Source organism: Plecotus auritus, assembly GCF_963455305.1.
Source record: "Plecotus auritus genome assembly, chromosome: 5".
In the NCBI taxonomy this organism is placed as follows: Eukaryota; Metazoa; Chordata; class Mammalia; order Chiroptera; family Vespertilionidae; genus Plecotus; species Plecotus auritus.
The window spans coordinates 138,834,471-138,850,149 of NC_137776.1; the positions used below are offsets into that span (position 1 = coordinate 138,834,471).

Here is a 15,679-nt window from a genome sequence, read left to right on the forward strand (position 1 = left end):
TAATGACTGAAAACCTCCCCCACCTGGTGAAAGAAATAGACTTACAAGTCCAGGAAGCGCACAGAACCCCAAACAAAAGGAATCCAAAGAGGACCACAATGCCAAGAGCAAAAGACAAAGAGAGAATATTAAAAGCAGCAAGAGAAAAACAGTTAATTACCTACAAGGGAGCACCCATACGACTGTCAGCTGATTTCTCAACAGAAACTATGCAGGCCAGATGGGAATGGCAAGAAATATTCAAAGTGATGAATAGCAAGAACCTACAACCAAGATTACTCTACCCAGCAAAGTTATCATTCAGAATTGAAGGTCAGATAAAGAGCTTCACAGATAAGAAAAAGCTAAAGGAGTTCATCACCGCCAAACCAGTATTATATGAAATGCTGAAAAGTATTCTTTAAGAAGAGGAAGAAGAAAAAAATAAAGATAAAAATTATGAACAACAAATACATATCTATCAACAAGTGAACCTAAAAATCAAGTGAATTAAAAATCTGATGAACAGAATAATCTGGTGAATATAATAAAATCAGGGGCACAGAAAGGAAGTGGACTGATAATTCTCAGGGGGAAAGGGGTATGGGGGGTGCGGGAAGAGAATGGACAAAAATCGTACACCTATGGATGAAGACAGTGCGGGGGGGAGGTAAGGGCAGAGGGTGGGGTGGTATCCGGGTGGAGGGGAGCTATGGGGGGAAAAGGAGAAACAACTGTAATAATCTGAACAATAAAGATTTATTAAATTAAAAAAAAGTGTGCACCACAGTTATATTCAAAGGTCGACTGAGTTTATCAACCCTTAATTAGTCCATCCAAAAATAAGTCCTCCTCAACCAGAGAGGCTCTTTGAATAAGGGATGATGCTTCCACAAACGTAACTTTCAAAATGGTGCTTTATTAATTTGGAGGCAAAGGAGGTATTGTCACTCCTTTGCCTCAGGTTTAAACCATGTGATTCCCCTTCCTGTCACTATGGAAGTCCCTAACAGAAGAGCCTTCATCTGTCTGTCACGGTAGCGTTGTCTAACAGCACTGTCTGAGGACAAACTGTCCTTTTATGCTCTCTCTAGTATAATAGTCACGAGCCACATGAGGCCGCTACTGAGCACTTGAAATGTGGCTAGTGTGACAAAAAACTAGATTTTTAATTTCAATTGATTTAAATTTAAGTAACTGCATGTGACTAGCAGTCCTGTACTAGATGGTGACGGTCTAAGACAGCAGAGTAGATAAAGACAAGAGTTTTGATACTGGTGTGACAATGTGAAGTTGGAAGGTGTCCTGAGAGCTTTAAGTCAGGAGAGAGAAGACAGCCCAGCGCCACTACAGCTGTGTCACCTGGCCTCTCTATTCAGTGATTAACTCTGCTCTAAGATAGCGCCAGTGACTTCTGCTCCACCTACCTGTGGATCACAGAAAGGTATTTGATTTTTGTCCCTGGTTCCTGGCACAAAACTCCTAAAACCCTTAGAATTTCCTGAGTAATAAGCGTGACAGGAGCCTCTTTGGTTCTGATGAGTTGACTCCTGGTGGGCCCCTAGGTAGCTTTTGGATGGGAGCTGAGTACCAAAAAGAACCAGCCTTAATTAGAAGCTTAGACCGTCTAGTCCTACCCAACCCCCAATATTCAGGGAGAGAAGGGCTAAAGATTGAGTTAATCACCAATGGCCAACAATTTAATCAATCATGCCTCACATAATGAAGCCTCTAGAAAAAAACCCTTAATGACAAGGTTCCTGTAAAGCTTCCAAGCTGGTGAACACATCAAGGTGCTGTGAGTGTTGTCTGCCCCGAGAGAGCTGGGAGCTCTCCACCTCACCCCATTCTTGCCCTGTGCATCTCCTCCATCCATCTGTTCCTGAGTTATATCCTTTATAAACAACCAATAATAGTAAGTAAAGTGCTTGTGGAGTTGTGAGTCACTCTAGCGAATCATCAAACCTGATGGGGGGGTCGTAGGAACCCTCAAGTTTGTAGTGGGCTAGGCAGAAATGTGGGTGGCCTGGGGACCCCATTTATAGCTGGTGTCTGAAGTGGACAGTCCTGTGAAACTATGCCCTTAACCTATGCAGTCAGCTAACTTTGGATAATTAGTGTCAGAACTGAATTGAATTGCAGGAAACCCAGTTCGTGTCAGAATCGTTGGTGTCAGGAGGAAAAAACCTATTACTGCTTGATAAGACTGTTGTTAGGATTAAATAAAATGTGTGAAACTGCTTCATAAAGTATTTTTCATATTTGGCTGAACTGTAATGAACATCAGCTAGTTCATGAATGCTAACCATGGGAAGTTTGCCTTTTGTAGGAGAGCTTGGGAGGTGAGTGAGTGGTCAGCAAATGCAAGACATTAGACCAAGGAAAGATATTCCATTCATTCTATATACACTGGCCCACCAAAACTCAGTGTCCTTCTCCTATTTCCCAAGAACCTCATTAAGAAGAGACAGGTAGAGACAATAAACCCTTCTATGTTATGGACTGAACTGTGTTCCCCAAAATTTATTATGTAGAAGCCCTAGCCTCCAATGTAACCGTATTTAGAGTTAGGACATTTAAGAAGGTAAATGTGGTTAAATGAGGTTTCGATCTCTCTCTCTCTCTCGGCCTCTCTCTCTCACACACACACACACACACACACGGCCAAAGGAGAGAGGGACAGAGGCCTCACAAAAAAACCAACCTTAATGGTACCTTGATCTTAGACTCCTAACTTCCAGAACTGTGAGAAAATACATTCCCTTTTTTAAGCCACCCAGCCTGTGCTACTTTGTTAGATAGCCCTAGTGGAATATAAATAGTATTAGCATAAAACAGGAAAATTACACAACCTGGATTGCTCAGTGTCTTACTAATACATTTCTCTCATTTCATATAGTGGGTTCTACTCATTACAGACATTCATGTACTGAGTTACTTTACTATTACTGACTAGAGGCCTGGTGCACGAATTCATGCACGGGTGGAATCCCTCGGCCTGGCCAGCGATTGGGGCCGATAGAGGCCAGCCAGGGGGAGGGACAGCAGGAGGTTGACCAACTGTGGGAGGTTGGCTGTGGGAGTGCACTGACCACCAGGGGACAGCTCCTGCATTGAGCTTCTGCCCGATGGTGGTCAGTGCACATCATAGCTACCGGCCAGTCGTAATGGTCGCTTAGGCTTTTATATATCCTTTATAACCAAACTATATATATATATATATATATATATATATATATATATATATATACACACACACACACACATATATATACACACACACACACATATACATATATATATATATATATATATATGGTTTGGTTATAAAGGATATAACTCAGGAATAGACAGGTGGAAGAGTTACACAGACTTGGAGATTAATAAAATGAGCTAAAACACATATTTCACCTTGAGAATCTTATGATTTAATAGTTTTTTTGGGCCCTGCAAGTTTTTGAACTCAAATAAACCATAAAAAAAAATAAAGCACTATTACATGTTACAACTGGAATGAACCTAAAAAACTTTTTGCTAAGTGAAAGAAGCCAGATACAAAAAGCCACATATTATTATTCCATTTATATGAAATGTCCAGAATAGGCAAATCCATAGAGACAAAAAGTCCAGTAGTAGTTTCCCGGGGCTGGGAGGGAAGTAGAAATGAAAAGTTACTATAATGGGGACTCCATAGGGGATGATGAAAATATTCTAGAATTAGGTAGGGGTGATGGCTGCACAACTTTGTCAATATACTAAAAACCACTGAACTGTATGCTTTAAAGGGATGAATTTTATGGTATGTGAATTATATGTCAATAAAACTGAAAATTGATTTGTTGTGAATAAACAAATCAATCAAGCCCATCGCACCTCTATAACCATATAAGTAACAAAGTTGAAATATGCTATAGGAATAACTGGGTCATCTATCCATATCATATTTGGTTGTGATCCTGTTTTCTCTAATCTGAGAAGTAAACTCTCCCTTAGGTTTCAGGTGAAGACCTCAACCAAGTCTTGAATGAGAGCAGGACAGCTGGGCACATGTCTACTCCCTCATCCACCGTGTAGAGGTTAGGCAGCAAGGCTGTTCTGTGTACAGGAAAGAAAGTTGTGTGTCCCCGAGACCAGCTGACATTTAGGGATCACTGCAGCATGCTCTCTGCTATGGTTCATCACCTAGGCATAATGCTAGGTCCAAAGACACATAATTGGCACTCAATGAAGTTATTACTTATATATTGACTGAGCTATCAGTATATATGCTGGGAGAGGACGGGTGTCAGGAAAGAAAGAGAGGAACTGGACTTGCCAGAGCACTTCAAGAGTTACTGTTATGGCTGGCAAAGCTACCAGGAGATAACCAAATGCATGAAAAGTACAAATTTCTACTTTGATTCTGAGCAGCTGTGCATTCTTTTTTTTTTTTTTTTTTTTGCTGTTATATTAATGGAGCTAACCTATAGAATATGAAAAAAGAAATATCTGGACCTATGAATTACCTAAACAATACAGTTAATATGTTCAAAGATAAATTATAACCCAGAAACTTTTTACCGAGAAACCCATGAATGGTTTCAGCCAAAACAGGAAACTGTTCCAAGCATGATCAGCACTGCCTCTTGTACGCTTTTTGTAGAAATATACATGAAACTCTTAAAACTGCTGAATATGCTTAGAGAAAGTATTGCTTTCCTCCATGCATTTTTTTATTTTTGCCTTCTACCCCAGGGTCTTAAAACAGTGGTTTGGAGCAGACTTGGATGAAGCATAAAGGTGCCAGATTTAGCAAGTAAAAATACAGCATGCTGAGTTAAATTTAAATTTTAGAAACAATAAATTATTTTTAGTATTGAGACAACATGCTTACATTAAAATAATTTTTTTGTGGTTTATCTGAGATTTTACTTTAACTGGCCATCCTGTGTATGATCTTGCAAGCTTAATGAAGTGATTGTACTGGCTGACAACCCCCGTCCTGTCCTCCAAGAGCCAATGGAAGGGCTCTGTCCCCTGTGTCACCCCTAGAGGCCAGAACCTTATGCCTGCAATTGCAAGTGTTTCCTTGTGTTGCTTCAGGAAACTCAGATGTGGCACTGTTGTTTATCAATCTCTGTAAGAAGACACTGCATCTAAAAGGAAACATAGCAAAAAAAACCCCAAAAAACAACAGAGGACTATGGTGGGAGGTCTATTTAAAGAGAGTGGAACCCCTACCCTAGACTCGTGTAAATGGGGAGAGTCCCTGGATGCAATGTAGTGCCAGGTGTGTATAGGTCAGTGGTCGGCAAACTCATTAGTCAACAGAGCCAAATATCAACAGTAAAACGATTGAAATTTCTTTTGAGAGCCAAATTTTTTAAACTTAAACTTCTTCTAACGCCACTTCTTCAAAATAGACTCGCCCAGGCCGCGGTATTTTGTGGAAGAGCCACACTCAAGGGGCCAAAGAGCCGCATGTGGCTCGCGAGCCGCAGTTTGCCAACCACGGGTATAGGTCACTAAATGGTTCTCCTTGCAACCCTGCTACATTGAAAAGAGAATTTTAAATTATGAAAATGTGTGTGTTAAGATTATCATGAAGCCCTAGCTGGTTTGGCTCAGTGGATAGAGCGTAGGCCTGCGGACTGAAGGGTCCCGGGTTCGATTCCAGTCAAAGGCACATGCCTTGGTTGCAGGCTCGATCCCCAGTGGGGGGCATGCAGAAGGCAGCCAATCAATGATTCTCTCTCATCATTGATGTTTCTATCTCTCTCTCCCTCTCCCTTCCTCTCTGAAAAAAATAAAAATATATTTTTTAAAAAGATGATCATGGAACCGTAGGGCCTGCTGTTATCTCTGAATATTATATTTTTATGGAGCTCAGTTTTAATATTAGCACTTTTAGGGTAAATGTAAATTAACCTGATCATGCAATAAATTCAGTGTGCTCTTTTATTTTGAAGATTTAAGCTAAAACACCATAAAGCTTCTCTTAGAAGCAGCATCTTTAAAGATACAGAGGCAACACTAAGATTTTGATATCCACTAAAAAATAATAAATAAGCAATGAACTTCAGAGACCTCCCTCCCCAACTGATGTGTCCAATGGGGTTTCTTCTCTTTGCCCTCATATCAAAGCGATCATCCAGTGTACTACAATAATCCCAGGAGAGAGGGGTCCTTGGTTTTATAAAAAAGAGTGGTAAGCATGACCACTGTACACATAGTAAAATCAAACCCACTTCCATGATGAAATAACCATCTCCTCTAGTTCCCCCAGAAGATTCCATTTATGCCAATTTCAATGAACAGTGGGAACGTACATAAAGCTGGTCACCATCCTTTACAGCAGAAGCCCAGTTGGAACCTGACCTCAGCATATATTGTATACCCATGTATATGTGCAAGATGGGAAGTATATGCCTATATATAAATATAAATACATATAAAGCTAACTTTCAGTGTTCAGAAAACAAAAGCTATCCCCATATAACAGCCAAATTCTGACATAACTCAATTTGGACACCTCATCTGGTGTGCACTGCGCTCATTCCCAGTGTAAACCCCACCGCGCTGGGCAATGATATACTGTAATGTCACATCGCAATCTGGATTTACTATAAAGGGCCTCTGACGAGCTTCAGAGCAGTAAACATTGCAGCGAGGTGTATTTCACACTGAGCTGGTTTTTATGAAGAACACTTCACCGCCCAGGCACGGCACCTGGATGATGAATGGTGAAAGATGCATGACAAGCTTCATCATTGTTTGTAAATCTTAACTGTTCCTGCTCACTAACTCTGGAGGCAATTTTCAAAGACAGCGGCAGACAGAAGGACAACACAGCTTTCCTGAAGGTTATTCAAGTTGTACTTGGCCTGGGCCGTGCCTCTGAGGAGCTGAGCAGGGGAAATAAACTCCTGCTCAGGTCCATGCCCGAAAAACATCACTGAGGCCCAGTGCAGTCAAGCCAGATTGGAATGAAGAAACCCCGTATGTGATGATGCTGGATGCTCTAATCAGAGTGGCTACTCTTGCATCCAAGCTAATGCCCACATGGGTGCTGCATCTTTAGGATTTTAAAATACAAATGGTCACTGAGTAAGTAACAGAAACAGGCAAATCTACTGATGTGTGATGTGCTCACAATACACTGGACTCCCTGCACTATCCCCTGTGCCACCCCTAGAGGCCAGCACCTTACACCTGCAATTGCAATTGTTTCCTTGTGTTGCACTGAGCAGGCAGGTATGTCACACCTGAATCCCATCAAGATAAAATTGCCATCGAAAAGATAGGCAAGCAATGTTTTCTAGTCATTATGTTCAACCTGGTTATGTCAGGACACTTCCTAAAGGTGTACTTCCCAGGGCTCCTGCTCTCTGTATCCTGCTGTAGACTACAATCTTTAGTCCAAAGGAAAACCCCTGCAAATGTGCCCTCTGTACGGAATTTAGAATTTTTAAAGCGTAAGTTAAAGATCTAAAAGAAATCTCACAATAAGCCACTGACAGACTAAGTAGAGTGTAAAATACTGTCTCTATCAAAAATTATCTGGGAAGCCCTAACCGGTTTGGCTCAGTGGATAGAGCGTCGGCCTGCGGACTGAAAGGTCCCAGGTTCGATTCCGGTCAAGGGCATGTACCTTGGTTGCGGGCATATTCCCAGTAGGGGGTGTGCAGGAGGCAGCTGATTGATGTCTCTCTCTCATCGATGTTTCTAACTTTCTGTCCCTCTCCCTTCCTCTCTGTAAAAAATCAATAAAATATATTTAAAAAATTACCTGGGAAAATCAGCAGGCCTTTTATTCACACTCCTCTTAATTCTATATAATAAAAGCATAGTATGAAAATTGTCCCCTCCACCGCGAGTTTGACCAGGGGGTGGGGCCCGCCAGGGGAAGGGAGGGAGGTCCTGGCTGGTAGCCAATAGGGACCCTACCAGTGTATGAATTTCGTGCACTGGGCCTCTAGTTTTAAAATAATAGCTTATGTCCACGGGGGAAAAAAAAAGAACTACAAAAGCAGTTAATTGTATTTCTATACACTTAAAATTTCAAAGCCAGTAACTCCTTATTTAATTTTGTAATGTCTGCCTTTATCAAATATTAACTTCACTCCCTCCTGTTATAACAAGAATATTCAAATATAACCACAAAATTAAAAGTAACTTTGCTGGCCCTAGCCGATTTGGCTCAGTGGATAGAGCATCGGCCTGTGGACTGAAGGGTCCCAGGTTTGATTCTGGCCAAGGGCACATGCCCAGGTTTCGGGCTTGATCCCCAGAGGGGGCCGTGCAGGAGGCAGCCGATCAATGATTCTCTCTCATCATTGATGTTTCTCTCTCTCTCTCCTTTCCTCTCTGAAATCAATAAAAATATATTTAAAAAAAATAAAAGTAACTTTGCTGTGTTAATTAAGTAAAAAAGGTGTTTTAAAGTTTATATTTAGCTTTGGGAATAGCAATGTAAATACCACACCTGATATGCTGGTGATTTTTTTTTTTTAAAGCTACTTTTTGTTGGGTGATTTGGTTTTTTTTTGCTGGAATACCAACGTGCTACAGAAAGACAACCCCAGATAGGGGTATTTCTGCATGATGCACATGCTGAGGGAGCAAGTTCTGAAATGTTATCATTATAGCACAAGAAGTACTATTGCATGACTGTTGTCCAGTGGGCTCCAAACAGCTAAGTCATCACCATGTTGGTTCTCTATCTGCCACATGAAAATGAGGACCCCTTCTCCTCCCTACTTCATCGGCATCAGCTCTATGCCTTAGTATCCTCATCTGCAAAATGGTAATTCTTACTATTATAAGAACTGAACAAGAGGCCTGGTGCATGAATTCGTGCATGAGTGGGGTCCCTCAGCCTGGCCAGTGATCGGGCCCGATCAGGGCCACAGGAGGTTGGCTGGGGGGAGGGGCCGCAGGAGGTTGGCTGTGGGAGTGCACTGACCACCAGGGGACAGCTCCTGCATTAAGCGTCTGCCCCCTGGTGGTCAGTACGTGTCATAGCGACCAGTCGACTGGTTGTTCGGTTGCTTAGGCTTTTATCTATAATAATAGAGTAATATGCTAATTAGACCGGGCAGCCAAACGACCTTTCGGACGTCCTTTCAGACGAAGCTGTGGCGGTGGGGGCCGAGGCAGAGGTGGTTAGGGGGGTCAGGCAGGCAGGGGAGTGGTTAGGGGTGGACAGGCAGGCAGGCAGAGGGGTTAGGGGCAATCAGGCAGGCAGGCAGAGTGGTTAAGAGCAATCAGGCAGGCAGGCGAGTGGTTAGGGGCCATCAGGCAGGCAGGAAAGTGGTTAGGGGTGATCATGCAGGCAGGCGAGTGGTTGGGGGGGGTCAGGCAGGCAGGCGAGTGGTTGGGGGGGGTCAGGCAGGCAGGCCAAGTGTTTAGGGGTGGTCAGGCAGGCAAGCAGAGGGGTTAGGGGCAATCAGGCAGGCAGGCGAGTGGTTAGGGGTGATCCGGCAGGCAGACAGAGTGGATAGGGGCAATCAGGCAGGCAGGCGAGTGGTTAGGGGTGGTCAGACAGGCAGGCAGCGGGGTGAGGGGCGATCAGGCAGGCAGGCAGAGTGGATAGGGGCAATCAGGCAGGCAGGCGAGTGGTTGGGGTGATCAGGCAGGCAGGCAAGTGGTTAGGGGCGGTCAGGCAGCCAGGCAAGTGGTTAGGGGTGGTCAGACAGGCAGGCAGAGGAATGAGGGGCGATCAGGCAGGCAGGCGAGTGGTTACGGGCAATCAGGCAGGCAGGCAAGTGGTTAGGGGCAATCAGGCAGGCAGGCAGAGTGGATAGGGGCAATCAGGCAGGCAGGCAGGCAGGCAGGCAGGCAAGCGGTTAGGAGTCAGCAGTCCCAGATTGCAAGAGGGCACAGGCCAGGCTGAGGGATTCCCCTCCCCCGAACCCCCGTGCACCAGGTCTCTAGTATACATATAGATAGATAAATAAGTTATCCCCATCAAGTGTACAGACATTGTCTTATAGAGATTGTCAGAGTTAAATAACAGTGAGAAAAGGAAAAGGAAGGGGAAGGAAGAGGAAATCATAGGATATAGTAGTAGAAAGAATGCCCAGAAATGGTTCAGAAAACTTGGGTTCCTATGTTGGCTCTTTTCCCTAAACACCAGCACCAAAGCTCAGGGACACCACAGCATCCAGCCTGCAACTCCACCCAATCTCTATTAAATGTAAAAAGTGATTAAGTCCCTCACTTCCTCTCTTGCACAGCTATGTTATTAATTATAAACCAAGTATATGTAAAGAATTAAGTCTTTAAAATGCAAGTTTTCCAAAGGGAAGATTCTACATGATATACTAGTAGATCCAGCGTATGTTTAAACCTCATGTCTGATCTATTTGGATTGTTTTATCAGTGATGCACTGGCAGAAATGAGGCCAGTGAGGCACTGTCAGAAATGATCCAAAGGTCAGTTTCTTTTTCATTCAAGAAACCAGGAACCACCCCTGGAGCCCTCTGAGAACATGGCCTGATGCTAGGCACCTGGAGAAACCCAAAGCTGGAAGACTATGATCCGTGCTGTGTGTGAGAAACACACCCTGGTAATTCTTACTAAAGTGCTGCAGTGAGTGAAGTCTTTCCTTACTACAGTGAGTATGATGGCGTTCACATAGCCCCTGCAAAGTGCCTGCTATTTTTAGACTGGTGATGACTTTGTCAAAAGCCAGAGTTTTACAGAGGACATGTTAGGTGCACATTGGCTCTCAGCCTTTTCCACAGTTTGGCTTGTAGGGTGTTCTTTTCATGGAGGAAGAAAAAGAGGTTTAAAGAAAACACAAAAATATGTGTGTCCTCATCAAATAGCATTTTAGTTTCCCTCTATCCTATTCTTTAGGTATAAGGGGACCTGCTGTGCCCTTATACACCCATTTTCTCTAGTTATTTCCTTTGCTCTATGTAGGAAATATATCATATGCGTGATATGTTAAAAATAAGTTTTCAAAGCTGCTAAATGTTTCTAAGTGTTTATTATATGCTTAAAATGATCATGCTTCACCTTCCTCACTCAGCAGACCATGATGTCTATATCTAGCTAATTTCAAGAATTACAATCCACATATGGTTAGTTTCAAACAGGGTCCTTTTGGAGCTAAAAAGTAAGCCCTTCTTGATGAACATAATCACTTTCATGTGCACAGCCCATTGCCAGGCACTTGCTGAAATAGAAAGATGTAAGACGTGGTGACAGGCCTTCATGTGAGAATAAGGAAGTTGACAGTTTCTGCCATACATTTTTATAATTTAAAAAAATATATTTTTTTTCTTATTGATTTCAGAGATGAAGAGAGAGGGAAAGACAAACATCAATGATAAGAGAGAATCACTGATTGGCTGCCTCCTGCACGCCCCACATTGGGGATCGAGCCCACAACCCAGGCATGTGGCCTGACTGGGAATCATACCGGTGACCTCTTGGTTCATGGGTCAATGCTCAATCACTGAGCCACACCAGCCTGGCATTCTATTTAATCTTAATTCCTTTACTTATCTCCTCTTAGACTAGGAACAAAGCATTCACAAACCCACACCTGGGGCCAGCTAGTTTTCCTTCCCTATTGGATTACTCCCATCAGCAGAGAAGCCTATCATAATATCTTCCATATTTGAAAAAAAAAAAAAAAAAGAGAAAAGGACCTTCCTTGAACTTACCTTTTCCTCTAGTTAGTGCTCCATTTCACTACCCTCCTAGAGCAAAACTCCCTCTAGAACTGTCTGTACTCATATGCTTCTCTCCCATGTACTCCTGAGTGTAGTAAGGCTTTGGTTCTCACTTCCTCACCAAAGTGGCTACTCATCCACTTTGATGTCCAGGTAATCAAACATCTCTTGCAGCAGCCAATGGTCAATTCTAGTCCTCATCTCATTTGATCCATCAGTATTATTTGACTCCTTTCATTTAAGTGCTTTCTTTAACTGGCTTCCAAGACACTATTCACCCTTAGTTTTCCTCCTACCTCATAGGCTGCTCTATATTATTCTCTCCTTTGTGGGTCCTCCTCATCCACTAGAGCTCTAAAGACTAGAGGGCCCCAGGGCTCAATCCCTGGTCCTTTCTTCTTCACCTACACTCACTTCTTTGGGGTGGGGGGAGGGTCTCATCATATTGCCTCCAATATGCACTGAATAACATCTATGCACTGAACTTTCCAGTTCTTTTTTCCAGCAGTGACACCTCCCTCAATGTTAGTCTTCATACATCCAATTCGTATGACGATCCACTTGGATGACTAATGAACATCTCAAACTAAGTATGTGCAAAATTAAACTCCTAATTCCCACAAACATGTGTTCCCCATAGTCTTCACCTCAATAAATTGAAACTCCAGTTTTCTACTTGGTCAGGTTAAAAATTATGGAGTTATCTTTCACTCTTTCCTTTATGGCCCATCCCAAATCCATCTGCAAATCTTATTGGTTCTATCTTCAAAATACATCTAGAATTCAACCACTTGTTATCATACCACATGCCCACCCTGACTGAGCCACTGTCATCTTTTGTAAGAATTACTACTGTAGCCTTTTACTAGTAACTAGTCTTCTTGCTTCCACATCAAATCCCTACAGTCTATTCTTAAATAGTAGCCAGAGTTTAAAACCACAAGCCAGACATGTCACCCCTTTGCTAGAATACTCCAGTGGCCTCCCAGCTCACCTGAAACAAAAGCCAAGTGCCTGCAATGGTTTACAAAGTCTGGGCCCCGCCATCTGTTTAATCTACCTCTTAACACTTTTCAGGATAAGAAAAGGAGACTGGCTCTCAGCCTTTTCACAAAGAAAAACATTGAACAGTAGCAACATGGCATTCCCTACATTCTATTTTCATGTGGCAATCTTTAGGAAAACATTGAACTTGGACTTGTTTCTTTAGATGGTAAAGAGAGGTTATGGTTGTCTTTAAAGAAACTGAAGAAAAATGGACCTAATGGACAAACTTATACTTAACTAAGACTTTAAAGAAAACATCAAACCTCTTGAAAATACTGTTTTTCAAATTACTTAGAAGTTCCCACTTAGAATAACTGATGTACTATTTACTAACAGTTAACTTATTAACCCAACCAACCAAAGGACTTCAACTCAAACTTGACAGAATTGATAAATGTAACTGGTTATCAGTCAGCCTTTGTCACTCTCACAAATAAAAACACTGATGTCCTCGTCCCCACTCACGGCACCCTGCCACTAGCCTCAGCCCCATTAAGGGCCTAATTTGCTCCCAAAGAGCTCCCCACTTGTGTCAATACTGATAAAATTGAGGAACCTGTGCTCCAAGAGATGGCACCTGGGATGTCCACACACAAGTTTCTCTTACCTCTTCCCTTCCCACCAGCTCTATAAAAATCTCATACAATGTAGAGCCCATGACACCATACATGGAAGTCATAAAGCCACACTTCTTTTAAAAATAGCTGAGTCTTGTGTTTTCAATTAATTCATGTTCTCGTTCTCCATCAATTCCAAAATATAGATTTCACTGCAATTCTTCCTAGCTAATTCCCTCATGTCTGAAGCTTGACCCTCCTGATTAATTATTAGTGAGTTAGAGGGTTACTGGGAGGTTAAACCACTAAAAGTTTTGAGGAAATTCTAGGTGTTATTCACCAAATCTTTCCTTATGAACACTGGAGCAGCCAATCTTTTCTTTCCTGGACTGTAACCTCTTTCCTTCTGAGTCTCTTCCTTTTCTGCCATAAATTCAAATGCCTACTGCTCCTCTCCAAATTCATCTCTGCTCTAATAAATTCTTATCTTTTTGTCTTATTGCCTTCCTCTGAATTTACACCTTTGACTCAAGAATGCCAGTGCTTCTAAAAACATTCCATTATTCCTGGAGAAAGAAGGTCAGACAATTTCCCCCTTAAAGTAGGTTTCATTGCTAATTTTCTGAATAAACTTTTTTTAAGGACTACATCAGACTATTAGGATTCTGACCTTTCAGAATTATGTTTCCTTAAAGAACTTACTTAAAATAATACTGTATTAATTTATTCATTTCATCACTCAACTAATAACAAATTTTTAAAAAGGCATTATAGCAGATAAAAAGATATGAGATGTGTTCACTATCCTTAAGAAGCTTATAATCCAGATAAACATATATATAATCAAAGGAATTATGAAAGGAAGACCATATGAGCATATATTATACAGTATAAATATTCATACTAGTTATGTTTGTCCACTCTGAAATATGACTATTAATAAAAGTCAAAGTACAATCAACAATATGTACTTCAGTGTTTCTTCAGTTCACACTTATCAGATCCCTTAACCTATATATTCCACATTAATGGAATCCTTTATTTTTAGTACAATAAATAAAGTGTAACTTGCCCAGCCTTCTTAGACTTCAGATTCTCATTCTCTAAGTACTTGCTTTACAAAGAAACCAGTTCTCTATAGAAATCAAGTTATTGAAATTACCAAGTCATTCACCATTGCCCTGATGCTTAAATATATAAAGAACTTAAAAACAGGTCCTGGGATACAACAGCCGTAAAAGACCTGTCTCCACAATGTAAACGCTGGGGAGAAGGTTAAAACTGAAATTGAGCAATTGTGTATTTCAAAGTGCTTTGGTACATTAAGCAGTCATTTTTCACTTCAAAGCCATTTTATCAGAGTTATTTACATTGCTACTGCATAAACTCTGAGATCGATTGTATTAAAAAATGTTTTATTATGTTATTTTATTTCTTTTCCCCAAAATATAAATATACCTTCAATTTTAAAATGGAAAAATTTTGGAAAACAAGTATTCAATATATGGAAATTCACTTCACCAAAAACATCAGGACTTGGAACCACATTTAAAGTGCCCCTGCATTTCATATTGATCCCTCAGAAAACACATTTTTAGCTTCTGAGGAGTCTTTAATCTTATTCCTGTCACTCTGGGTATACAAAAGAGAGAAATGTAATATTAAGAATCTAGGCAAAGCAAAATCATTCCATAACGAAACACCTTAAAGGATACTTATATAAGACTTACACAGCAATAAACTTCCCAATAGCTCTTAACTGGTGAACTCTTGGAGAGCCAGAGACCCCATGCTGGACACTCATCCTCTCTCCACCCAGAATCCAGTCTGTGTAACCAGACACCTACCGCTCGCTTTGGTTTCCGAGTAAGGAGGGCCATCCTCAAAAGTGAAGATCTGGGACACGCTCTGGCCCAGGTAGGAGGGAGCTGGGTAGTAAGAATGCATCCTGTACTGGGAACCCACAGGGTGGCGGTTCTCTGAGGTTTTCATCGGCTTAAGAAAAAAGAAGGAGTGTATTAAGACCAAAGTTGCATTTTATAGTCATTTCAAGAATTGCCTAATTCTTTAAGTTAAGGGCATACCCTATTAAGTTGGTAGTATTCTCAACCATGAATATACCATCCAGTATACTAACCCTGAAAATGCTAGAATTGTGCATTCTGAGGTGCCTTTTCTATCTTGGGGTTATTTCTTGCAAAAGCAAAGAAGACTCCATTCCACTTAATTATTACCTTTCAAGTGAAGTATATCTGGCCTAGTTCCTTTTATCCTTTCTAGTTTTTTTCTAAAGCATGTAAAATGGTATCTCTTTCAGTTCAATCATCCAATTTTCATTTTCTACCATTAAATATTTTTTTTTACTAAATAAGAGAGCATGCAGCAATGCTTGGAAACAGCCAAAGGGAAGAACTGGTTGCCTTTAGTGA

At 41.5% G+C, this 15,679-nt stretch overlaps 1 protein-coding gene across 1 annotated transcript in view; it reads right to left on the reverse strand.

Annotated features, from left to right (window-relative positions):
- DMRT1 (doublesex and mab-3 related transcription factor 1) overlaps positions 1 to 15,679 on the reverse strand; it is a gene marked incomplete at both ends in the record, with an annotated part of 110,307 nt that overhangs the window by 33,906 nt on the left and 60,722 nt on the right. Inside the window, one exon of the mRNA XM_080668245.1 lies at positions 15,098 to 15,242. Within this exon, the coding sequence (XP_080524371.1) occupies positions 15,098 to 15,242 (145 nt within the window). The remainder of the gene's footprint in view (positions 1 to 15,097; positions 15,243 to 15,679) is intronic.